The sequence below is a fragment of the Bufo gargarizans genome, chromosome 1 (assembly GCF_014858855.1).
Source record: "Bufo gargarizans isolate SCDJY-AF-19 chromosome 1, ASM1485885v1, whole genome shotgun sequence".
NCBI lineage: Eukaryota > Metazoa > Chordata > Amphibia > Anura > Bufonidae > Bufo > Bufo gargarizans.
This window is the reverse complement of record NC_058080.1, coordinates 129690189-129718075: the sequence shown is the minus strand read 5'-3', so window position 1 is coordinate 129718075 and position 27887 is coordinate 129690189. Positions and strand designations below refer to the sequence as shown.

Here is a 27887-nt window from a genome sequence, read left to right as displayed (position 1 = left end):
GCTGGGATCCAGGCAGTAGAGACTTCAAAGTTGTAAGCCTAATTTCTTGCTAGGGGTTTTCCGCAATTAGATAAGGAAAGGGATCCCCCCCCCCCCCCCCTCCCCTGGAAACAGCACCACCCCTATGCATAGGCTGTGTCTGGTATTGCAGCTCAATCATATTTAAGTGTAGCACAATTTTGGGAAGAAAAAAAAAAAAAAAAACACTGGTGTACACAATCAGGAATAAAACATCCTAGTGTTTCATGTAATGTATGCTCCGAGTGGTTTCTATTCAGCACTTAGTGAGGAATGTCAACCTCCAGCAAACAGAATCAGAAGCTGCCTATAGATGTAACCATTATATAGACATTTATAGTCTATAATATATACATTTATAGCAAAATATGTTATGATTGTTTGGTTGATAATGCTATAATTCTGCTCAAAGGAAAGTCTGATCCACTGGTCAAAAACACTTGGATATTTTTCAGGTAGTTCTGAAACTCCAGCAGAGATGATGCAAATGTTTAATACTGCCAACATGACAAGCCATTTTTCACTGAAAAAAGAATTCACGTTTTAGTGCCTGTTCCTGCTGAGAACGCCAAAAATTTAAAAAAATTAAATATACAAGACTTGTATCGTAGCCACCTTAAGAAATACTAATTCATGAAGTCAAACGAAAACCACAGTTTGAATCATTTCATGGTCCTAATTTTAAGGGAATAGAAATTATATATTTCAGGCCTTTTTTTTCTCTCCAATAGGTTGATCTGCAACCTATGAACAGTTTATATGCAGAACATGGGCTTATGGTACAGGCTTCATGTTCTGAGATTAGTGATCTGGATGTAAACAGTCAATGGTTTCACCATACTAGAGATCACTGAACTAATTCAGGGCGAAGTAATATTGCCTATAGCAGTGGTGGCGAACCTATGGCATGGAAAAAGTCTATGGTGTACCAATATGCCTTAGAAGTTTCCTGCCATTCATCAGCGCAGGGCACACTACGAACAGCGTAGGCAGGCTATTATAGCTAAATGATAAAGTACATGGAAGATACACTATATTGGACTGTTGGCACTTTTGCGATAAATAAGTGGGTTTTGAGTTGCAGTTTGGGGACTCGGCCTCTAAAAGCTTCACCCTCACTGGCCTAGACGCATCCAGAGCTTTACCTTCTATGACCCACAGCATGCTTTTCTTGTACTACTCTCAATTGCATCCGTTGTTACTAGGCACTAACCACATCATGCAGTTAAAGGGGTTGTCTGGGATTTGAGAAAAATTAAACCACTACACCAGCTACCCCCACCGATTGCTAAAGGCGGGAAAAAAGGTCATCTGGCAACAGAGAGTGTCGGGCGCTCATGAATTTCATCTCCAGCATGTACTGAAGAGCTCCAAGGATCAGGTCACGCTGAAGCTACTCATAGATTTTCATAAATCAGTTGGGTCAATTCATCTACAGCTTCCATGCAGAGCCATGTAAATCTGATTAGTAATAGTCCCATCCACTTGTAGCTACTTCTTACTAACCTAAGAAAACGTATGCATTAGACAGGGGGCGGATGGAATGGAGTACGTCGGCCGGATCAGACTAATCGTGGAGACACCCAGGTCTGCATGGAAGCTGTAGACACAAAGTGGAACATTTTTTTAATCAAGACTATTTGCAAAGTTCTCAATTTTTTTTTATTTTTAGATGGAAAACCAGAATAAAACTGGTTGCAAAGGTAGACATTGCCTGAAAAAAAAAATAAAAAAAATAAAGAAAAACACATGTGGCTTACACTGGCTTGAAAGGTCCCAGCAATGTGGCTGCAAAATGCTCATTTGCTTCCTCATTGATTGGCTCCTTCCTATCTTTTTCTTCATTTTTTCCAAAATATATAATTGTGTGGAAACTAAAACAACCCCAATAGTATAGAGTGCGTAACAGACGTAAGCATCTCTCTCTCGCCCAAGTAACGCCTGGTACACCACAACGTGTCTATGCCTGCTTTATGGAAACCTTATTTTTTTCATGTCTCCGGTACCCTGGGGGGGAGGGGGAGGCAAAAACAAGTACCAAATATATTACAAATGGAGAGTCTGGACGAATTCATGTAACCCAATGTTGTGCATGCATGCAAGTCCACAGACACAAAGGATGGCTGGTACTAGCAGTACGGTAGACAGTGACTGGCAAAATGATGGCCTAGAACCCCAAAAATGAGCCTGCTGGCATGTCCCCTCTGGTACAAGAGATTAAACAGGGGGGGGGGGAAGAAAAAAAAAAAAAAAAAAAAAAAAAAAAAAACATCCAGGGCGTCGTGCCGCTCTTGGTCACATGGTAAAGCAAATGCATTTTTTTTCCATTGGTTCAGCTCCAAGATATTTTTTTTTTCACAATAGTTAAGAAAAAAAAAAAAAATGATACTCCTACCCCTCCCCTCTGTTTGGTTGTCATTTAATTTACGGGTTTAATTAGCTTTATTTACAGAGCACTTCCCACCCCCATCAGTCTCCAGTATGGCCTAAACAGCATTGTCACGCAGGAGTGCGTTTTTTTTTGTGTGTGTTTTTTTTTCCTTTTTTATGCAGAATCTTAAAAATAACAGATGTCGAGCTCTTGGGAAGGGGCGAGCGGGGACCAGATGATTTCTCTCAGTTACTCAGCAGAAGTTCTGTTGCACTCTCTACATCCCATGTCTTTGATGACAAAGCAGCTATTACTGCGTTCTGTAAGAGGGAAGCAAAGAAAGATGAGATTCACACCAACCTTACAAAAGACTATGAGTGCACTAAGTGCGAGAAAGTGCTAGCTCAAAAGAGTTTTTCGAGACTTTAATAGGTAATTTAGTAGGATAGCTTACCTTATCTGATTGCAGGGGGTCCCATGTGTTGGACCCCCACCAATCAGCTGTTGGAGACGGCAGCGGTGCCCACAGTAGCACCAAGGCCTTTTCTCAGCTTTTTTCCTAGGCCAGTGACATCACGTTCTTTGGTCATATGGCCTAGGATATAGCACCTATAAAGCTCAAAAAGCTACCACACAAGTAATTATAATCAATAAGTTCTTTATTAAACATCCATTTACAAAACATTAGTAAAAAGTTACAAAAAAAGCAGCGGTCATGGGAACACAGCAGTGTTAGGCTACTTTCACACTAGCGTTCTGCTGTCCGCTCGTGAGCTCCGTTTGAAGGAGCTCACGAGCGGAGCAGAACGCTTCCGTCCAGCCCTGATTCAGTCTGAATGGATGCGGATCCGCTCAGACTGCATCAGTCTGGCGGCGTTCAGCCTCCGCTCGCCTCTGCACGGCCAGGCGGACAGCTGAACGCCGCTTGCAACGGATCCGCTTATAGATGACACTATATGGCTCAATCTTCAAGCGGATCCGTCCCCCATTGACTTTACATTGAAAGTCTGAACGGATCCGCTCAGGCTACTTTCGCACTTAGAAATTTTTCTAAGTTATTAATGCAGACGGATCCGTACTGAACGGAGCCTCCGTCTGCATTAATATGATCGGATCCGTTCAGAACGGATCCGATCAAGCGCAAGTGTGAAAGTAGCCTTACAGAAAGTTTAAAAACAGAGTAGGCTCCAGGCCATAAGGGACTAGTATCCCAACAATTAAAGCAGTATCAGATGAGTGGGGCTCATATAGCAAAGTGCACACCGGATGTAAATATTGCACCGTAAGCATAATCCATGCCTGGCGGTGTAAACCTGCGTGCACCCCTACAAAAGATTGAACTGCCGAGGGAAAAGAAATACAAGAAATCACATGTCGTACTGACCCTGGTCTGGAGCAGCCGCCCGACGATCGTTTCACGACATGTGATTTCTTGCATTTCTTTTCCCTCTGCAGTTCAATCTTTTGTAGGGGTGCACGCAGGTTTACACCGCCAGGCATGGATTATGCTTACGGTGCAATATTTACATCCGGTGTGCACTTTGCTATATGAGCCCCACTCATCTGATACTGCTTTAATTGTTGGGATACTAGTCCCTTATGGCCTGGAGCCTACTCTGTTTTTAAACTTTCTGTAACACTGCTGTGTTCCCATGACCGCTGCTTTTTTGTAACTTTTAAACTAATGTTTTGTAAATGGATGTTTAATAAAGAACTTATTGATTATAATTACTTGTGTGGTAGCTTTTTGAGCTTTATAGGTGCTATACGAATAACTCCACGTGAGACATTTATGATATTTGCTTTTTGGTGTTTTTCATATGGCCTAGGAGCAGCTCAGCCCCATCAAAGTGAATGGGGCTGAGCGCGATACCAAGGACAGCTGCTAAACAAGGTACGGCGCTGTGCTTGGTGAGCAGGGAGAAGGCCGCAGCGCTGACAGCGGATTGGTAGGGTCCCGGGTGTCAGACCTCCACCTATCAGATACTGACGACCTATCCCAAGGATAGGTCATCAGTATTTAAGACTTGGAAAACGTCCCCATAATGGTTCCACGATCAGTTATTGCCAGGCCAATGCCCACTGAAGTCAATGCCGAGTCCTTCAAACACACATCCCAAGTCACTCAAACAGGCTCATTCCAGCCTCAGAGAGATACAGCCAAAAGACATGCCAAAAAAATGTTTTTTGCATTCAAAAAAGGGGAGGGAATCTGGCAACCTGACTGTAACCATCTACCTTGTACATTTTTAAGGCAGAGGTTAACATTTTCCGTGTACACTATATTATATTTTCCACTAACGGCCCCTCATATGGGGTATACAGGAAGATACTGATTCAGGCAATACTTACTCTATCAAAGCCCATAGCGCAAAGATTTTCTATTTTTCGTGTGTATTCTGGACTAGTGACTGGTGCGCCTGCATATACATGTGCCCACAGCCGAGCTGTCTGTTTAAACATTTCTGGATTTTGCTTGTACTAGAAAAGAAAGAAAAAGGAAAAAATAAAGCAATTTGAGGCAGCAAGGAGAAGAAACTATAGACATGAGTAAGGTCACATTCACACAATCGTATGCATTTTGCAGGCTGTAAATCGCATATCTGCAAAATATGGATGCCGGTCCGTGTGCATCCTGCATTTTTTGGGGGCCAATTGTAAAAATGTCTATTTTTGTCCACAAAACAGACAAGAATAGGACATGTTCTATAACGGGCACAAGGAGGCAGACAGATTATCTGTGTGCTGTGCACATTTTTTGTGGCCCCACAGAAATTAATAGGTCCATGTGTGATCCATATCTGTCCAAGTGGATGTCACAGTTTAGGCTTCGGTTCAGGATTTCTAAACTAAAAAGGGGTTATCCTGGAAATAATATTGATGACCTATCCTCAGGAGAAGTCAAATATTAGATCTGCAGGGGTCTGACCCCCAGGACCCCCGCCGATCGGCTGTTAGGAGAGGATGGTCCTCAGTCAGTGCCGCAGCCTCTTCCTAGGCCATGTAATGTCACTGTACATCATTACATGGCCTAGTTGCAGCTGCAGGGGTACCAGGACTCGGACCCACACCGATGTGATAATGATCCTGAGGATAGGTCTTCATTATCATTTCCTGGATAACCCCTTTAAGACCAGGACCTCTTAATAAGTGCACCTACTATACTGGCCTATCTTTGTCTATTCTTATCATGTAATTCTTCAGCCCAACCTATGGACTATTCATGTCAAATAAAGGGATGATACCCTCTTCAATATTAGATGCCCTGATGCTGCTCTCAGGCCCAGCTAATAACTCTCAGCCGTACCTGATTAGCCACCACCGCGTCCTGTGGGTCATCTGGTTCTGCTGCAGCCAACAAAGCTTGCAATGATAACAACACTGTTCTTAATGTCATAGCCGCTGCCCTGTGGGGATAGAGGAGGACAGGAATAAGTTCACAACAGAAACAAGCTTACAAATCTACTAATTTAAGAGATTGTTTGCCTTAAAGGGAACGTGTCATTAGAAAATGACCCATTGCTTAAATCACATTTTTATGTTTAACATATTTTTTTTTTATAATTTTGAGGGTTATTTTTTATTTTCCATGCCAATATCTATTTTTAATCAAAAAACAAATTCCTGCAGTTTTTTTTGCACTGGCCACTATGTCTAATAGGCGCAATTTCTTGGTCTGTACAGATCACTTTACTGCAGTTATCTGCTTATCTGTCATTCTAATCCTGCCTATAATGATATCACCTCTGTGTATAGATAAGACAGACTCCACCATTCACAATAGGTGATTGTCAGAGCTCATCTATTCTTTCCTTGAACAATGACCTCTGCACAGATCACACAGCATGCCGAGAAACCTCTCCCATAGAAGTCAGTGAGGTCCCCTCCTGACCATTGTGTCTATGGCCCATGGGGCTGCTGTAAAGAACTTTTCTTAACGCTTCCTAAATACTGTTAAGAACAGCTCAGGCAAGATGGCCGAACTGTAATCATGTTCAGGAAACAGAATAAATAAATCTGCAATCAGAAAATGAAAAGAGATTAGGAAAAAAGGATAATTGTTACTATCGGGTTTTAACTGGCACACAAAACAATTTTGGTGACACGCTTCCTTTAAAGGAGGCAAGCACTGCAGCCTCCTTCTAGGCTTTTAATGACATGCCCATCAGTCACTTGGTCGCTGTGCCGCTCATAGGGTTGTACCAGGTATCGAATTATCAATACCCAATCGATACTTTTGTACTGGTATCAATTCAATACTGGGATTGGTCTTTTACCGATACTAGGCTGCGCTACTGCGCAGCCTAGTATCACAGAACATGGAGCGCGCTGCTCTCAGCGCACTCCATGTTCCCTCAGCAGCACAGGGGAGGAGTAAGAAGTCTCTCCCCCCTGTGCCACTGCCACCAATAAGTAGACAGGGGCAGAGGAGGGGAGGGGCGGCTGTGGCCACTGCTCCACCAATGAAGATAAATTAACATTTAAAGGGTTTCTGTCACCAGAATTAACCCTATTAAACTAGCTGACATTAGCGATGTGCTAATGTCAGCTGAACCTAACTAGCCTATTCCTACTTTTATCTACGCCCCCGTTACTCCAGAAATATAACTTTTATATTATGCTAATTAGCCTCTAGTTGCGGGGGGGGGGGGGGGGGGTTACCCCTGCTCCTAGAGGCTCTGTTCTCCCACCTCTGGCCACCCTGCTACACTAGATTGACAGGGCCAGGCAGCCTTCACCTCCAACTGCCAGCCCTGTGCGCTGGGGAAATCTTGCGCCGTTCAGAATTTGGCGCAGACGCAGCAAGGAAGGAGGCAAGCGCCCTTCACTCACTGCTCCGAATACTGAACGGGACGGCGCAGGCGCGAGATTTACACAGCAGACAAGGCCGGCAGTAGGAGACCAATGCTGCCTGACATCGCTAATGTCAGCTAGTTTAATAGGGTTAATTCTGGTGACAGAAACCCTTTAATACAGATACAGGAGGCAGGTTCCGGCAGCAGAATCACATAGCTGGCACCCGACGTCTATGACAGGACAGGGCGTTGCGATCCGCGGCAATTAACCCCCCAGGTGCCGTGTTAAAAAAACTTTTTTTTTAAAGTAGACATATTAAGTATTGCCGTGTCCGTAACAACCAGGTCTATTAAAATTTCACATGACCTCAGGAGAACACCGTAAGAAAAGAAAAAAAAAACATTTTTGTCACCTTACATCATAAAAAGTAAATCATACCAAGAGATCAAAAAGTCATACGCTCCCCATAATAGTACCAATCAAACAGTCATTTCATCCTCCAAAAAATGAGATCCTATTTAAGACAATCGCCCCCCCAAAAAAAACAAAAATAAAAATAAAACTATGGCTCTCAGAATATGGAGACACTAAAAAAATAATTTTTTTTCAAAAATGCTTCATTATGTAAATTTAAAACATAATATTGTTTGGTATTGTTGCATCCGTAACAACCTGCCCTATAAAATAGCACATGATCTAACCTGTCAGATGAACATTGTAAAAAACAAAAACCGTTCCAAAACAGCTTTTTATTGTCAGTTTGCCTCACAAAAAGTGGAATATAGAGCAACCAAAACTCATATGTACCCTAAAATAGTACCAACAAAACTGCCACCTTATACCGTAGTTTCCATAATAGAGGTAACTTTTTTGAAATTTCTACTCTAGGGGTGCATCAGGGGGTCTTTAAATGTGACATGGCAACTTAAAACGATCCCAGTGAAATCTGCCCTCCAAAACCCATACGGCGTTCCTTTCCTTCTGCGCCCTGCCACTTTATTAATGAAGAAGGCGTGTGAGGGAGTGAGTGACGTTACGCTGCCGGCCGGCCTGCTACGGTAGTTTGATAGGGAGTACTACTACAGAGGATTGTGCTACTTTAAACAAAGCTAACCCACTGGTTAAGGATTAAATGACTACACTTTGCATATGAAGACTGCTGTGTGCGGGGCCTGGTGTAATAGAGTACAGTGACTGCACCGGGCCCCACCCCCACCGCGAACGCAACATCAGTTGCCCTCCCCCGCTGATACATCACAGGCCGCTCTGTGTGGCATAGCGGCCGGCAATGTAGCAGTGTGAGCAGAATTAAAATGGCAGCATTTGCTTTATAAGACGCACTGCCATTTCCCCCCCACTTTTGGGGTAAAAAAGTGCGTCTTATAAAGCAAAAAAATACGGTATTTTAGGAGGTATCACTATCCGTTTTAAAAGCAGAGAAAATGAAATTTTGAAGATTGCAAATTTTTCCAAATTGTTGGTAAATGTGTTTTTTTTTATAAATAAAAATTTAATATTTTGACTCAAATTTACCACTGCCATGAAGTACAATATGTGACAAGAAAACAATCTCAGAATGGCCTGGATAAGTAAAAGCGTTTTAAAGTTTTCACCACATAAAGTGACACGTCAGATTTTCAAAAAATGGCCTGGTCCTTAAGGTGAAAAATGGCCAGGTCCTGAAGGGGTTAAGCACAGTCATTATACATATATACTGCTGTGTTTGCTATACTGTTAAAAATCACAGCCCCTTCACACAAGCTGATTAGACGGATGCCCAGAGTTTCCCGAGGACAGGTTATCAATTGGGTGATCCTGTTTGTGCAGGTACTACCGATCATCGTTCCTGGGCAGAGTGATGCTAAACAGCGAGAAACAATGATTCTGTATGAGGACTAAGGATTGCAATAGCCATCCCTCATCCTCATACTGTGGAGAAGATTGCGGCATGTAAATACAGCGATCTCCTTCACCGAACGAGCAGCCGACTGTCGGGAACGAAAGCTTCCTTCCTGACAATTGGCCGCTCAGTTGGCGCATGTAAATCCCGCTATACTGGGAGCACTAATGGAGGCATTAAAGGGAGCACTAAGGGGGGCATTAACAATACTGGGGAGCACTATGGGCGCCATTTGATTTCCAGGGGGCATTATATATACTGTGAGGGCAGAAAAACTGACAGTGTATCAATTTTTAAAGGCCCCAATTCAAGATGAGACTTTGATATAACCAGTTTTAGGCCAGGTTCAGATAAACGTAATAGGGATCGACCGATTATCGGATTTACCGATATTATCGGCCGATATTCAGGATTTTGAACACTATCGGTATCAGCATCTATTTTGCCGATATTCCGATAGTGTATGGGGAACACAGATCGCGCTGCTGACAGCGCTCTCCGTGTTCCCCTTAGCAGCACAGGGGAGAAGGAGCAGTGTCTCCTCCCCCTGTGCTGCTCCTGCCGCTGCCGCCAATGTAAGGACAGGGGACAAGAGGAGGGGGAGGAGCTATGGCCACTGCGCCACCAATGAAGATTAATCTCACATTAATTCATATACAGGACTCAGGAGGCGGGAGCTGCAGGATCACATTGCCGGGTCCCGGCCTCTATGAGCTGTAGCTGCGATCTGCGGTAGTTAACTCCTCAGGTGCCGCGGATCGCAGCTACTGCTCATAGAGGTCGGGAGCCGGCTATGTGATCCTGCAGCCAGCTCCCGCCTCCTGTATATGAATAAATGTGGGATTAAGCTTCATTGGTGGCGCAGTGCGCCCCCCCAAGCCCCCCATGATCAGACATTCGTGGCGCAGTGCGCCCCCCCCCCCCCCCCCCCCTCGTGGTGGCGCATAAGACCCAGACCCTCTTTGGCTGTGCGGAACCAAACTTAGACCATCGTACAATACTCTGATGGACATTTTGTTCAGAAGTACTGCAGACTATCCCAATTTTGACAATATAGGCAACAAAATGTGAACAAAAGTCTTACCATTGATCCTTCAATATATCCAAACATATGGCTCCTGTAACCGAACTAATATTTGGATGCCAAATTTTAGTAATAAACCGCACCTAAAACAGAGAAGCAGTATTAGTACAACAGGGCAGTGACTGGATACTGTCCAAGTGTCTACAGTAACCTCCTCATGTCTCGCCATACATACAGGTCCTTCTCAAAAAATTTGCATATTGTGATAAAGTTCATTATTTTCTGTAATGTACTGATAAACATTAGACTTTCATATATTTTAGATTCATTACACACCAACTGAAGTAGTTCAAGCCTTTTATTGTTTTAATATTGATGATTTTGGCATACAGCTCATGAAAACCCAAAATTCCTATCTAAAAAAATTAGCATATCATGAAAAGGTTCTCTAAACGAGCTATTAACCTAATCTGAATCAACTAATTAACTCTAAACACCTGCAAAAGATTCCTGAGGCTTTTAAAAACTCCCAGCCTGGTTCATTACTCAAAACCGCAATCATGGGTAAGACTGCCGACCTGACTGCTGTCCAGAAGGCCATCATTGACACCCTCAAGCAAGAGGGTAAGACACAGAAAGAAATTTCTGAACAAATAGGCTGTTCCCAGAGTGCTGTATCAAGGCACCTCAATGGGAAGTCTGTGGGAAGGAAAAAGTGTGGCAGAAAACGCTGCACAACGAGAAGAGGTGACCGGACCCTGAGGAAGATTGTGGAGAAGGAGCGATTCCAGACCTTGGGGGACCTGCGGAAGCAGTGGACTGAGTCTGGAGTAGAAACATCCAGAGCCACCGTGTACAGGCGTGTGCAGGAAATGGGCTACAGGTGCCGCATTCCCCAGAAACAGCGGCAGAAGCGCCTGACCTGGGCTACAGAGAAGCAGCACTGGACTGTTGCTCAGTGGTCCAAAGTACTTTTTTCAGATGAAAGCAAATTTTGCATGTCATTCGGAAATCAAGGCGCCAGAGTCTGGAGGAAGACTGGGAAGAGGGAAATGCCAAAATGCCTGAAGTCCAGTGTCAAGTACCCACAGTCAGTGATGGTCTGGGGTGCCATGTCAGCTGCTGGTGTTGGTCCACTGTGTTTTATCAAGGGCAGGGTCAATGCAGCTAGCTATCAGGAGATTTTGGAGCACTTCATGCTTCCATCTGCTGAAAAGCTTTATGGAGATTAAGATTTCATTTTTCAGCACGACCTGGCACCTGCTCACAGTGCCAAAACCACTGGTAAATGGTTTACTGACCATGGTATTACTGGGCTCAATTGGCCTGCCAACTCTCCTGACCTGAACCCCATAGAGAATCTGTGGGATATTGGGAAGAGAAAGTTGAGAGACGCAAGACCCAACACTCTGGATGAGCTTAAGGCCGCTATCGAAACATCCTGGGCCTCCATAACACCTCAGCAGTGCCACAGGCTGATTGCCTCCATGCCACGCCGCATTGAAGCAGTAATTTCTGCAAAAGGATTCCCGACCAAGTATTGAGTGCATAACTGAACATAATTATTTGAAGGTTGACTTTTTTTGTATTAAAAACACTTTTCTTTTATTGGTCGGATGAAATATGCTAAATTTTTGAGATAGCAAATTTGGGTTTTCATGAGCTGTATGCCAAAATCATCAATATTAAAACAATAAAAGGCTTGAACTACTTCAGTTGGTGTGTAATGAATCTAAAATATATGAAAGTCTAATGTTTATCAGTACATTACAGAAAATAATGAACTTTATCACAATATGCTAATCTTTTGAGAAGGACCTGTATAAACCATCTGCAACCATTTTCCCCCACAAACATAAGAACTTACCAAAAAACACAGGTTCTGAACACGAGCAGAGGGACAAGAAAGAGACCGAGAAGATGTGAGGGTGCAGGGGACATCCACCCTTAGCGTCTAATTTACTTCTGAAAACTATTTTTGAAATCTTTTCTGAAGCCTTGAACTCCACATCTACATGGCACCATGGACTCAAGGTTATCACACAATCTAGGATGCCAAAACCGGTAAACAGGCGAGAGGGAATGGGACTGCTACAGAACGCTCCACTGGTCACAAAGACAAGACTGTACCGCTACATCATATCCCTGCCTTACAGGAAGAAGGCAAAATGAGGAGAGAATACATGCACGAGTCTGCAGTATTCATAAGGGGAACGCCCCCCCCCCTACTCCTCCGAGCAATGATGGAGTGGCTGGGCTCCATACCAGGCTGCCATTAAGGGTCCATTCACATGTCCGTATGTGTTCTGCAGATCTGCAAAACACGGACACCAGCACTCTCATAGAAAATTCCTTTTCTTGTCCGTAATTGCGGACAAGAATAGGACATGTTCTATTTTTTTGCGGAACGGAAACGCGGATGCGGACAGCACATTCCGGCCCCACTAATAATGAATGGGTCTGCACCTGTTCCGCAAAATTGCGGAACGGATGCAGACCCATTTTGCGGACGTGTGAATGGACCCTGAACAGAAGGTCACAGGATGCAAAAAGATCTTCATTAGTTTTTCACACCCATACAGGTTATACTAGGAATTCCTTCATATCCTACATAGCGGATTTATGATATGGATTATCTTACAGCCTGAAACACCTCTCACCATTAGGCTGGAGACTCATATACATTCCTTCACATTATGTCACGCTCACCGCACACTGTTTATTGGTGGGCACGCTGAAGTCGTATAAAATGGACTCAAGTGTGTTCTGTCTGGTGCGAGGCCTGAAGGTGGAGAATGACACAGGGACTCAACCCCTAAGAAGTCACAGCCCCTTTAAGCTGAGAGGAGCTGTCCTGGCGGACCTCTTGAATCCAGTAATGCATTAGCCAGCAGGATGGTGTGAGCGGTGTAGATACGGCATACATCTCTGAGAAGACAATACCCTTTGCAGGCTATGTTCACCTTCATGGCCCACTTTCGAAAATGAATAAATGAAGCAATCTGTCTCCATGGTAACAGACAACACACTGTCTGTAGTCTGACCCTGTAATCATGTACTTACTGGTGATATATATACACATGTAGGGATGACATGCGCCAAATCTTGGAGTACAGAGCACTAAACTGCTTTATTGGGCGCTGCTGATTGTGCTTTAGGGCACAAGTGTAATACTTACTTTCCAGTTGTGTAAGGCTGCTTTCACATAGCCGCATTTTCTCGACCCACCGCAGCTCACTTGAGCCGTGGTTGGTCTGGGACATGTGGCCATCACACAGACCACGCGTGTATACAGGGTTGTAATATACGACTATGTCTGTTTGCATCAGAGATACCAAACTTTAGGTAATGCCGAGTTTAATAACTCTTTCTACTGCCCAGTTATGTTTGATGAACTTTATATATGTGAGAACAAGGTTACTTCATCTCATTTTGATGCACGGTCGTGGAGCTGGACCTGTCCTCAGGGCGCGTCCCCGCTGAAAAGATGTTCTGCAGTAGCTCTGGTGAAGTGAATGGGGGCAGCGCTGCAGTAACCAGGATGGAGTGCAGAACAGCTGATCAGATAGGGATGGCCTATCCTAAGCAACCTCCAGCTGATCTGAAACTACAACTCCCACAATCCTCCTTTCACTTTTGCAGGAGCTACAAGGCTGGAGTGCCGACGGTTGCTGATCCCTGGCATAGGCCATCACTTGTAAAGGGTTTGATATCCTCCTCATTTAACGGAAATTTTACTATAAACAAAGAAAATAACAGGGGGTGGGGGGTAGTGAACAATTCCATCTTACCTTTGGTGGATTAAAAGGGTATGTTTCTGGGATTTTTATTTCTAATTGATACCGCCCACCTGTAAGAGAAGAAATGCGGATATATAACTACAATACAACATCACAACCAAATAGCAAAAGTATGGTCTGTTTCCTTAAAAATAAAAAAAGTTTTACAACTTTGTTATATATTTTGTTTATCAGGCCCTCACCAATTTTAAGAACTCCTTTTGGCACTTGTTTTTTGTGGGATTTTCTGTGTATTTTACTGCCACTATTTTGAGTTACATACAACTATTCATTTTTTGTGAGGGAATGGTAAAAGAAATAAAATATATATTTTTTTTTTTACAGTGTTCCCCGTGTGAAGATAACATGACAAGCTTATTCTCTGGGTCATTACAATAACGGTCATACCGATTTATATCATTTTTTTCAGCTTTACTACTTTTGTACAATAAAAACACTTTGGGGGAGATTTATCAAACTGGTGTAAAGTAGAACTGGCTTAGTTGCCCATAGCGACCAATCAGATGCCTCCTTTCATCTACCAAAGGAACTGTGAAAAATGAAAGGAGGAATCTGATTGGTTGCTATGGACAACTATGCCAGTTCTACTTTACACCAGTTTAATAAATCGCCCCCTTCATTTCTAAATCCCAAGTCGATGCCATATCCTGGGAATGTGCCATCACTGAGCTGTTAATACCCCTTTCAGGACTTAAATCTCACAGTCGAACGTTTGCTACAGTTCATTTCAGTCTAAGGCTACAATGCACACGACCGTATGTGTTTTGCGGTCCGCAAAAAAAAAAAAAATACATCTTTTTTTTGTTTGTTTCCATTGTAACAATGCCTAAAACGGACAAGATCAGGACATGTTCTATTTTTTTTTTTGCGGGGCTACGGAACGGACATACTGATGCGGACAGCACACCGTGGTCCGCATCCTAGCCACCCAAAAAATGGAACGGACACAAACAACATTCGTGTGCATGTAGCCTAAGGCCTTATTCACATGGCGGGTTCTGCTTTTTCAATATGCGTTGTGTATTCCATGGCAGAAAAAAAAAAAATCCGTTTTTTGATGCAGTGATTTAATTTTAATGTGGTGGAGCGGCTCGCAGTCTAGCACCATTCAAGACTCCTTCTGTGTCTTGATAAAAAACAAAAAAAAAAAAGTTGTGATATCAGGCACCGTAAACAATTTTTTAATTTATTTTTTTGTTTTATTATCCCAGCTTTCCAACTTTTTTTTTTTTTACTTACCTGTTCATATGGTTGTATGAGGGCTTGTTTTGTGCAGGTTAAGTTGCACTTTACAATGGATCGAGAAGCTGGAAAAAATTATTAAATGGGGTGGAACTGGAGAAAAAGGAAATTCAGCCATTATTTTATGGGATTTGTATGTACAGCGGTCACTGGGTGGTAAAAATGCCAATACTATTTTAGCAATACCAAAATTATACAGTTTCAAATTTTTTTTTTTTTCAAGGTTTTTGCATCTCCATATTCGCACGCCCATAACCGTTTTATATTTCCATGTACAGAGCTGTGGGAGGACTCTTTGCGGGGTAAGATGGAGATTTTACTGATACTATTCCCATTTTATTCCTTTTTGGGAGGTGATGAGACAAAAAAAAAAAAAAGGCGATTCTGCCATTCAGAATTTTTTGTCCGTTACGGCGTTCACTGTACTAGATATATTTTTATATTTTAAAATGGTTTGCTGGGATTTTCATATTGATGACCTAACCTCTGAATGAATAGCTCATCAATACAACTGTTGGAGGTCTGACTAGCCTCCTCATTGCATAACGGATGTGCTGGGTATTCCGGAGATCCCCTTTAATAGTTTGGCCACTTTGGGACGCTGTGATGTCATCAATGATGTTTAATTTTTTTTTTTGTAGTTTAGTTATGTAAAATGGTCAAGTGGATAATTTACATTTATTTTTATTTTTTTACTTCTTTTTAGCCATCCAAAAACAGAGAGACTCCGTTTTGCTTTATTCATGTTCCTGGTTTTGACTTAAAAAACTGCATAAAAAAACCTGAGTGTGGAAACTTGGCCTAAACAAACGTCTGAGCAAAAAAAATAAAAATAATAATGATCTCCTCTGCTGATAGTCTACAATGTGTCGGCCTGGAGTCCAGGCTGTTAGGCTCATAGACTGCAGCAAACACCCAGCTGTGAGAAGCAATATGTCTGTATTTGTTTTATTGCTTGCAAACAGGAATGTTCAGATCTTAGAAAGTTGCATAATCATAATACACAGTGTATATCAGGAAGTTGTATAACCTTTTACTATATGCAGATTACACATTATTTGTATGAAATGAACTAAATGACAATCACATTTCTGTCAAATTCTAGATGTAAAGCCATTGACAGATATCGGATGTTTCCAGTGCCCTGAAAGTGCCAGAATGAGGGCTGTGCGGCCACAGGACATGTACGCAAGCTGCTCGCTCTGAATGTTCCGTGGGAGGTGGATGCCATTATAAGACGGGAGATATCAGGATACTACTGCAGCATTCCTGTGCCCACAACCTGCAGGGTGTCAAAAGGGAGTTTTAAAAAGCAAGTTTAAGAGTCAAATGGTCAGGGAGCAGTATGAAGGGGGCAGCCCAGAGGATAGGCCATAAATGTCCAATTAAAGCAGGTCCAACCTTTGGCGTGGATTCTGCACCAAAATTTTGTCAGCGTGCACATGGGGTCCGGATAAACGCTGCCGGAATCCAAGGCGGGTGTCCGTTCGTGGTGTAGCAACATCCAAAAAGTTTTGCCTGCGGAGTACCCAGTAGATTTTGTAGAGACAAAATCTGCCGTGTGAACGCAGCCTAAGGGTCCATTCACGTGTCCGTAGCGTATTGCGGATCCGCAATATACCCGGCCGGCACCCCCATAGAACTTCCCATGTCCACGACGAGATCATGGTTTCAGCGGGGAGTGTTTCGGTTTGCAGATATTGTGGACCCCTTTACTAGGAACCTCTTGCCGTTTTCTACCCTCCATGGGCAATTGCGGACAAGAATAGGACATGTTCTATTTTTTTCCGGAGCCGCGGACTGGAAGATGGGGGGCGCGCTCCGGAAATGCGGACAGCACACTGTGTGCTGTCCACATCCATTCCTCCCCTATAGAGGAGGAATGGGTCCGCACCCGTTCCGCAATTTGCAGAATGGATGCGGACACATTCACGGACGTATGAACGCAGTTTAAGAGCAAGAATCTCACCTTTTCCAAAGTAGCCCATCGTGTATGTTGCTATATCAGTGTTAAGCTGCCCATATACTTTAAAGAAGCACTCTCTAACTTGCTAGAAAGGAACAAGATGTGAACTGTAGTGAAGGTAATTTTCTTACAAGTGGCCGTATTTGTGAGTTATAACCTCCCTTCTGATCCTCAGCTGTGTCATGTGACCAACATTCTGATCTCCAACTGACACAGGACAGGAAGTGAGTTACTTCTCTTTTCATTCCTATGAGACAGACATGGAGGCTCCCTGAGGAGCAAATGGAGAAACTGACTTCCTGTCCACACATGAGATGCTGTGTCAATTGGAGAGTCAGAGTGTTGGTCACATGACACAGCTGAGGATCAGAAGGGAGGTTATAACTCACAAATACAGTCACTGGTAAGAAAATTACCTTCACTACAGTTTATATCATGTTCCTTTCTAATAGATCAGAATAAAAAAAATAAAAAATTGTGGGAGTACTTCTTTAAATAAATAAAAAATTGACAGAACCTGTCACTTTCAGGTGGGATCGGACAACCATCTAGTGCATATGAGGGTTGGTGTTTGACAAAGATAAGCCATCAGCTGTAAACCTATGAATTTTACAAAAAGTGCTGAAAGAAATGCCACATGTGAACAACAAACAATTATGAGCAAATAAAAAAATGTAAGAGGTTTCTCTGGGACAATATTAACGAGCTGTCCTTAGGATAGGTCATCGATATCAGATCGGCAGGGATCTGACTCCCGACATTCGCACCAACCAGCTGCTGCTCTCCAGAACAGGGCTTTGGAGTGCACAGCTCCATCCACTGGATAGTGGCTGGCAATGGTACTGCCGCTCTGCATTTCATCAATATTACAGTCCCATTAGGTGGCAATGTGAGGGACATGGCTTATGGATGCATACTTTACATAGGTCAACTTGAGTTAAAGGGGTATTCTGGTAGAATAAAATGGCTTGGGCACGGTCTGAAAAAAAATAAAAAATAAAAGATTAAAATAAAGTTGCTGTACCTCACCGCTCCTTGCAGCTCTTCCTGCTCCGGTTCTCGACAAGTCAGGAAATGGCTGGGAATTCTGCTCAGCTGACTAAAGTGGGTCACTGCTGCAGCCGGTGATCGGCATACACCGCCTTTACAATTGCATTTTACTCATTTTGGGTTAAAAAAAATCATTTTGTTTTCAATTGGCCTTTATTATAAAATGTTAAGCCATTTTTTTTAGATACAGGGGTTAAATCTTTTTTTGTCTGTTTGCAAAGTATCCTTCTCAGTCCCGTCAGCTGGCGGCTCATGTGAAGCCTTATCGTCGATCTCTTTTTTTTTTTTTTTTTATATCAAAAATGTAAATAAGACTGGCACTCACGTCTATGTGTACCATATGGAACAGTAACTTAATTAAATACATATGATCCGTAGAATTTTTTTTTTTTTTTATAAAATACAAATAAAATGACATAAAACACTATGTGACTCTAAATGGATCCAAATAATGGGTCACACAGTGGCTTCAATGGTTCGTGCCCATGGTAATAACTGGTACAGACATAATTCTAAAATATGGTAATTGTACCTAAAAAAGGAACATAAAATTGACAATGTAGCTAAAAGGCAGAGTGTGAATCACAGTATGTATATCTCCCTTAAACCACATGGAAAGTCCCTATATTGGCTATAAAGAAGGTCCAGATAGTTGAGTGGAATGAGCCCCCTCTGAATTCTGGGAGTACCGTTCGCCAAGGCAGAAATATATTCCTAAAAAAAAAGTCCAAATATTCAACTTAAAAATAGTTAGTCCAAGGTGCACAGTTTGGACTTGGTTGATCAAATCGTGCAAGGAATGGACTTAGTCAGATGATACAGAATATAGACTGATGATACAGAGTATAGACTGTTAGTCAGATATGGACCTTTTAGTCAGGTGAAAATGGTAGAATGGTTCTATACTGATGTTATATCCCATTTGGTGAATGGTACTTTGCGTCTTACCGGTGTTTTCTCAAAGCCGGTGACTATTGGCTACGTACCACACCAGGCAGTGCTGTTGTTCACCACGATGTCCGTCTCCGCGGCTGCTCACCAACGTCCTCGCTTGCCACTGGCTGTCACGTGGTCTGGGGCAAAAGTCGCGAGAAGAGACTTTCGGCTGCCGTCTCCAAATTGACAGTAGAAGATGCTGGCAACATAGAACTTCGGAGCTCTCCGATTTTTTATAGTCAGTCTATAAAGGTGCAACTCTGTGTTCCAATATATGAAAAAGTGCAGGGGTGAATCACGCCAGACGCGTTTCAGGGTCTGCTTTCCCCTTCCTCAATGTACCCCTATGCAACCCACACCTCCAGCAATCTCCCGTGACTACTGGGTTCATTCTATGGAGGAGATCAGGAGTGTGGTACCAGTACATTAAAATTTTATATTGGTTCTCCTGGTGTAGTACCGACAGAGGATTTCGCTGCCCTCCTCCATATAAGGTGCCAGAGTGCGTCCGGTAAGGCCTTCCCCTAGGTACTCCTCCCACCGTACCATGTAGGAATGCCTTTGGACCCGATCAGGGAAGGGAGTCAGCAATATGGAGTAGATCTCAGAAATTAGACCCTTCGCGTATACTCCTTCCCTGCAAAGGTGTTCAAAGGGAGTCGGGAGGGAGACTGTGACCCCTGAAAAAAAATGGACTGTGCAAAGTGACTGATCTGGATATAAAAGTAATTGGAGGAGGGGAGATCATATTTGGTCTGGAGGGTAAAAAACGGCAAGAGGTTCCTAGTAAAGGGGTCCACAATATCTGCAAACCGAAACACTCCCCGCTGAAACCATGATCTCGTCGTGGACATGGTAAGACTAGTAGGCTGCATAGGGTGATACAAAAAGGAGGTCATAGCGGATTGGCTAGAAACCAGAGGGAACCTACCACTACACAGTTGCCATATGAGTCTAGTGCAAGCCATGGGCCCTAAGAGGTCCTTAACTGGTAGAACCGGACCATAGCATAGAGTTAGGATGTGTAGGAACTAGCCAGAGTCTATCTGAATCCAGACAAAGTACGGCTGCAAGGAAGCCCAAGCCGTGACACAACGTAGTTGGGCTGCCCAGTAATATTTGGACAGATCTGGTACCCCCAGTCCACCCTGGCGCTTACTGGATAGAAGGACTGACCTTGGGATTCTATGACGTCTCCCCGCCCATATGAATCTAAGGAGGTGAGATTGAATGGATCTCAGATCCTTGAGGGGAACTACAATCGGTATGGTCTCAAAAAGATACAGAAGCTTGGGCAAGATCGTAATTTTAGTCGCGGCAATACGTCCCATGGGAGAGGGAGAGGGAATGCCACTTGTCCAGGAGACCCCCGATTTCTGCATATATGCGTGGGAAGTTAGCTTTATAAAAAGGTCCCCATATCGGGGCGTAAGGTCAACACCCAAATATCGCAGGGAATCCGTCTTTCAGTGGAAAGGGAAGTTAACCCTAAGAGAGCTCAGGGCCGCCTGAGAAAAATTAAGAGAGAGGGCCTCAGTTTGTGTTGGCCCTATACCCAGAGAGCCGACCAAATTCCTGCAGGATAGAGTGGAGGTTTGGTAGGGAAATATGAAGTTTGGTAAGGGTAAGAAGGATGTCGTCTGCATATAGCGATAGCTTAAACTCCTTGTCCCTGATCATAACACCTCTGATGTCAGAACATGTCCTGACTTTGGCCGCCAGGGGTTCGACACACATGGCAAATAATAGAGGAGATAGGGGGCACCCGAGATTGAGCATGAGGTAGTTTGATTGTCGCTGTGGGGAGGAGTATAGGCTACGAATGGCCCTAACGAAGGGACCAGAAAGGCCATAAGCCTGCAAGGTGCCCGATATCAGAATGGTTAGGAATGATAGGCTCAAAATCCTGAAGATAGTTAGCAGTAGCCGACTCATCAAAAGGAGGGGGTCCAGGTAGACCTGGCGTCCACGGTGATATATCGCGCCTGTAAGTGAGCAGGACGCTCAGTTTATAGCACCCGCTCAAAGAAGGGAAGGGATAACCATAGGATATGCCAATTTGGCCTATAGAGATAAACGAATTAATAAACAGTAGAGGGAGGGGAAAGGGAAAAAAGGAGATGAATAGGCATTGCCAATGGCAAAATGGTCCTCCAAAAAGAGGAATATTCCTATGAAATGCAACATTGATGGTAGAAAAAAATATAATAAAAACAAATAAACCTTGATCGTGGGGTTATTCAAGTATAAAAGGACCGAGTCATCTGTGTATTTACTAACCCAACATGTGATATTGGGCACATAAGAATATAAAGATAAATATGGATAAAAGCTGTCATTTAAATACAATCCTTTTAGCGGTTAGGCTTATCTGTGTAGTCTTTCAGCCCTAATGATTACTATTTGAATTAGAGAGATTATTTGTTTATACTCTCCTATCAAATAATAAAAAGATGTCTCCTGATGATCCCTGCCATTGAATGGGCAAAACGCATTAGGCCTGGGTCATAATTATTCTAAACAATCTAAAAACTATTTGATGTCTTTGCAATACTTGTGATGTATTTTATCTAAGGGTCCATTCACACATCCGAAAATTGGGTCGGCATCCGTTCCGCAATTTTGCGGAACAGGTGTAGACCCATTCATTTTCAATGGGGTGGAATGTGCTGTCCGCATCTGCAAAAAAAAAATAGAACATGTCCTATTCTTGTCCGCAACTGCTTGTGCCGGCAAAATGCGGAACGCACATTGGCAGTGTCCGTGTTTTGCGTGTGAATGGACCCCCTAAGGAGTTAATATGCTATCTTTGGTGGATGTTGTATTTTTGTTTATTATTTTTGGTATTTATGGTAGCCTATTTGCCAACTTATATTCGTCGGTTCTAGACCTCCTAGGGGTCTATAGGAGGTTCCTTATACGGGAATGCCCCAATTAGGACGGCCATTCCGTTTTGTAGGTAGGGTATTGAGTATAGGGTGAGACTTAAGGACAGAGTCCCAGAATGTAACCAGTCTACAACTACGCAAAACTACTCCCCTTATTTTCACTATCTATTAATATTTTTTGAGATTTTTGTTATTTTTTATTTACGTATCTGGGGGTTATTTTCATTTAACTAAAATAAAGGCTTTAATGGTGGCAATCTGTGAATACTTGTTTGCTTAGGCACTATTTTTGTGGACCATACCTTCTGGCAGGTTATTGTCTTAGCTTTGAAAAAAGGGAGAAAATTGCAGAAAAAACGAGATTTTTGTGAACTCACCTTGTAAAATCTCTTTCTCGCTTTATTCATTGGGGGACACAGGAACATGGGTATAGCTTGCTGCTGCCACTAGGAGGCGACACTAGGCTGAAAGCTGTTTGCTCCTCCCCTGCAGGCTATACCCCCTCCAGCCTGGAGAGAGCATATCAGTTTGTGCTTCAGCAGTAGGAGAAAACATACCGAAACAAAACAAAACCAGGAAAGACCACAGTCCAACAAAACAACCGAACCGGACACCAGTCCCAACCGGCAACTTGGACCACCGGTCTCAGTAGAAACCAACAACAATGGGTGGGTGCTGTGTCCCCCAATGAATAAAGCGAGAAAGAGATTTTACAAGGTGAGTTCACAAAAATCTTGTTTTCTCGCTCATATCATTGGGGGACACAGGACCATGAAAGGTTTAGGGCAAAGCGATGGCAGGACAATGTCCTCATTGACATGGAACGCCGACACCACCTTCGGCAGAAACGACGGCACCGTCCGGAGCACCACCTTATCCTAATGGAACACCAAGAAGGGCTCCTTGCACGACAGCGCCGCCAGTTCTGACACCCGACGTATGGAAGTAATGGCAACTAGAAATGCGACCTTCCATGACAACATGCGGAGGGAGACTTCTCGCAGGGGTTCAAACGGCTCGGACTGAAGTGCCACCAGCACCAAATTCAGGTCCAAGGAATGCAACGGTGGCCGATATGGGACCGCGGTGTGTGCAACACCCTGCAGGAAGGTCTTGACCGGGCCCAGAACCGCCAGCGTACGCTGGAAAAATATGGAAAGGGCCGAAACCTGACCTTTCAATGAACTCTGGGCCAGACCCAGCTCCAAACCCGCCTGAAGAAAAGCCAACACCGTAGGGAGGGAAAACTTCCTAGAGGGGAGGCTCCTGTCCTCACAGAATTTTAAGAACAACCTCCACGTTCGATAGTAGATTTTCGCGGAGGGATAGTAGATTTTCATAGTGCGAACAACCGCATCTGAGAAACCCCTTTTCTTCAGCAGGAAGGTTTCAATAGCCACGCCGTCAAACGCAGCGTATGTAAACCCTGGTGGAAGACTGGGCCCTGTGAGAGCAGGTCGGGCCTGAGTGGAAGAGGCCACGGCGCGTCCCCCAGGAGAAGAACGAGCTCCGAGTACCAAGCTCGGCGCGGCCAGTCTGGGGCAATCAGGAGCGTTTGAACACCCTCCATCCTGATTCTGCGAAGAATCCGCGGTAGGAGCGGCAGCGGCGGGAACACGTACAGAAAACTGAAGTTGTCCCACGGCGCCACGAGAGCGTCTACGTCGTAGGCCATCGGGTCCCTTGCGCGAGACAGGAAGCACGGGAGTTTGTGGTTCAACCGAGATGCCATTAGATCCACTTCCGGGCGACCCCACCGGAGACAAAGGTCCTCGAACACCTCCGGGTGGAGAGCCCATTCCCCCGAGTCCACCGTCGTCCGGCTGAGGAAATCCGCCGTCCAATTGTCCACGCCCTGGATGAAGATCGCAGAGATCACTGGGACATGGGCTTCCGCCCACTGCAGAATCCTCGCGGCCTCGTCCATCACCGCCCTGCTGCGCGTCCCCCCCTGGTGATTGATATAGGCAACCGCTGTGGCGTTGTCCGACTGTATCCTGACCGGACGGCCCCACAAATCGTTGGTCCAATGGCAGAGGTAGATGGCCCGGAGCTCCAGGATATTGATGGGTAGTTTGGACTCCGACAGAGACCAGACTCCTTGGGCTATCCGGGTACCGAAGACCCCTCCCCAACCGCGGAGGCTGGCGTCGGTCGTAATCACCGTCCATGACACCGGCAGGAATGACTTCCCCGACGACAGGTGGTCCGGAACCATCCACCAGGCGAGAGACTCGCGAACGGGCTGAGACAGCGAGATCCTGAGGTCCAGTGAATCCCGGGACTTGTCCCAGGAGGACAGGATGAGCCGCTGAAACTCCCTGGTGTGGAACTGGGCGAATGGTACCGCCTCGAATGAGGCCACCATCAGCCCCAGAACTCGCATGCAGTTGCGAATCGATACCTTGCGACGCCGGGTGAGCAGATCCACTGCATTCTGAATGCCCGATCTCTTGTCCAGAGGCAGACGCACCACGGCAGCCTCAGAATCCAGAGTCATACCCAGGAACCTGATCCAAGTGGTAGGAGACAGGCATGATTTCCGTCGATTGATAATCCACCCGAAGCGAGTGAGCGTGCTCATCGTAATCCGAAGACTGTCTGCGCATTGCGATGCTGACGGGGCTTTGACTAAGATGTCGTCCAGGTATGGGAGAAGGGTAATGGCTCTGGACCGCAGAATCCCCAGAATTGGTGCCAGAACCTTCGTGAACACCCGCGGGGCCGTCACCAGACCGAATGGCAGAGCGACGAACTGGAAGTGATCCGACTGGATGGCAAATCGGAGGAAACGTTGGTGAGAGGTAGCGATAGGTATGTGGAGATACGCATCCTGCACGTCCAATGACGCCATGTGTTCCCCCTGCACCAGTGAAGCCACCACGGAACGGAGAGATTCCATTCTGAATCTCTGAACCCGCAGATAACGGTTCAAAAGTTTGAGGCCCAGCACCGGTCTCACATCGCCCTCCTTTTTGGGGACCACAAACAGGTTGTAATAAAAACCTGTAAACCGCTCCTCCTCCGGAGGAACCGGAGAAATCACCCCCCGCACGAGCAGGGACTGGACGGCGTGCAAAAAAACCCGGATCCCTGGGAGGCTGGGAAAGGAAGAAACGGTTGGGGGGAAGGGACATGAACTCTATTTTGTAGCCCGATGAGACTACCTCGAGCGCCCATGCGTCCGGAATGTGCGCGTGCCAAAACTCCTGGAACCGGAGAAGACGCCCCCCCACCTGAGAGGGCGGGGGCAAACCTTCATGCCGAAGGCTGCTTATTTGGGGCTGTGCGAGGTTGCTGAGCACGCGGACGCCAGGCCTGCTGGGGCTTAAAGGACGGCCCTTTCCGCCGATCCTGATTGGGCGGTCCCACCGCAGAGGAGGGCGCTGAACGGGTGCCCGAAAAACGGCGAAAGGACTGGAAGCGTGAAGACGATGATCTGGCCTGAAAAGGCTGCTTCGCTTTGGGTTGGGGCAGATGGGTGCTTTTCCCACCCGTAGCCTCTGAGATTATCACATCCAGTTTTGGCCCAAAAAGCCGAGCCCCAGAAAACGGAAGCTTCAAGAGGGAGCGTTTAGAGGAAGAATCAGCCTTCCAGGCCTTGAGCCACAACTCCCGGCGGATCGAAGTGGCGAGAGCTGAGGCACGGGCGACCATCGACCCAGCATCCAGAGCCGCGTCACAGAGATATTTCCCCGCATGAGAAATTTGGAGCGCCGACAACTCGAGCTCAGCGGACGGGAGGTTGGACACAATGTCCTGGCTCAACCGGAGGGACCACTCCGAAACCGCCTTGGCTACCCAGGCAGATGCGAAAATCGGACGCAGTGCCGAACCGCTCGCCGTAAAGATTAACTTAGAGAGTGACTCCACGCGACGGTCCACCGGATCCTGGAGGGAAGAGCCATCCGCAACTGGAATGGTCGTAGATTTAGCCAAGCGAGCCACCGGCGGATCCACCTTCGGTGGGGAGGACCATTGCTCCACGGTCTCGCGTGGAAAGGGGTAGAGGAGGTCTAGGCGTTTAGGGACAACAAAACGCAAACCTGGCTGGTCCCAAGCCTTGGTGACCACGACAGAAAAATCTCCGTGTAACGGGAATGTCTTGGGGGTCTGCTTTGCCCGCAAAAACGACACCCCTTGTTGGCTAGTGGAGGGAAGGTCCTCCTGAACCCGGAAGGTGCCTCTTATCGCCGAAATCAGGCTATCCACCATGGAAGCAATCTGAGAAGAATGCTCCAGATCCATATCTGCATCCGAACTCCCAAGCTCTCCCTCTGACAGTGCGTCGCCTAACAGGGACCAGGAGCGGGGGGGGGGTGCTGAGGCGTCAGAGGAGGAACGGGTGCCTGCTCTGGGGAGCTTACTAGGAGGCCTGCCTCTGGATTGCGTGCAATGCGGTTGCGCGGATTGCACCGGTGGTGATTTCTCCACTAAACGACCCAGCAATGAAAGGGTGGAATGGGAGATCTTAGAGAGGTCCTCCACTTCCTGTGACAGGGACCTTGCCCAGTCTGGCTCCCCCTGAACAGGGCGATCTAAGGCTTCTGTGGGCTGCTGTGCCCTAGGGGGATTGCTCTGCGCAGGTTTCTGACAAGCTCCTGCTGGACGGGGTATCTATCGCCTACCAGAACGGAGTGAAATCCCAGGTCCTGTGTCCTCCACGCTGCGTCGGGAAGAAACAGGAAGTTTTAGCAGGGCGGGAGGATAAGCCCCGCCCCCTACAGCCCGGGAGCGGCAGCCTAATTGAAGAGAGAAAGTCGCAGCCGCGGCCAACGTGCCTAATGCCCCCCCCAACCCCCCCCCCCCCAAATATGGCTGCCCGCAAGAGAGATCGAGTCCCCTTCTACAGGTACCGCGGCGAACATGGATGCCGGCGCCCTACTAATGGCACTCTCGCCCTGCGCAAAACGGGCAGAGTGAGGCATGAGTGCCGACTGCGACCGCACTGAAGATCAGTGCTGCGTGCGGTGCAGTGGCGAGGTAAGGGAGGAAGTCCAGGCGGACGGCGGTGGACAGACTGAGGCGGCGGCGGCAGACAAGATGCCGGAGGATCCAAACAACGAGGTGGCCCGGCAGCGGCGGGGGGGAGGCAGGAGGGAAGAGAGGGGGGGGGGGGGGGGTGCTGGAGCTGGGGTTGATCGCTTATCGGACGGACCCGATAATGTAGGCGCTCCTCTGCTGCTAATATCCCACTGAGGGGGAGAGTCTGGGGGAAGGTGGCCTCTGAGGATGAGGGACACTTACCCGTCTTCATCTGTGGTCTTCACCCTCAGACGCAATACCAGCAGGGCCACCCTATGACCGCTGGCACCAGGCGACAGGGGTCCGGGCAGAGGAGGAGCTCAATGCAGAGGACACTTCACAGTGAAGCCCCACATCCTGAGCACTTGCAGGAGCATATTCTGCCACAATAAAACTTCATAAATCACACTACTATCAATGATAAAAGCTTTACAAAATGCATGTTTGCCTGCTCACCCCAGCCCCTATTTAGTGTGGTCATCATTACTAACTCAGGATAGGGAATATGAGCTTGGTGTTAAAAATCACTTTCAAGCTGAAGGAAAACTCCCAATAAACTTCCATAGTTCCCGTCATAGGGATATTCTCATTAGAGTTGTTGCGATACCAAATTTTTGATTCGGTTTCGATACCATGAAAAAGTATTGCGATACTCGATACCACGCGAAAAAAATAAACAAAAAAAGCCACGTGCATTCCTCATTTTTAAAAATGGCGAATCGCGCAGTTTTTATTTTATTTTTTCTGTTCCGGCATTCACCACCTAGATTTTTTTAATATATTTTAATAGTTTGGACTTTTCTGACGTGGCGATGTAATATGTTTATTATTTATATATTTTATATGTGAAATTGGGAAAAGGGGGTGATT

At 45.6% G+C, this 27887-nt stretch overlaps 1 protein-coding gene across 1 annotated transcript in view; it reads right to left on the bottom strand.

Moving 5' to 3' along the window:
• Window positions 1–603: 603 nt before the first annotated feature.
• The window catches only part of UBE2K (ubiquitin conjugating enzyme E2 K), a 50535-nt gene continuing 23251 nt past the window's right edge, over window positions 604–27887 (bottom strand). Inside the window, exons 3-7 of the mRNA XM_044298446.1 lie at window positions 13902–13960; window positions 10171–10253; window positions 5697–5796; window positions 4742–4870; window positions 604–2709 (exon numbers count right to left, since the gene is read on the bottom strand). Coding sequence (XP_044154381.1) covers window positions 2635–2709; window positions 4742–4870; window positions 5697–5796; window positions 10171–10253; window positions 13902–13960 — 446 coding nt within the window. The 3' untranslated portion in view covers window positions 604–2634. The remainder of the gene's footprint in view (window positions 2710–4741; window positions 4871–5696; window positions 5797–10170; window positions 10254–13901; window positions 13961–27887) is intronic.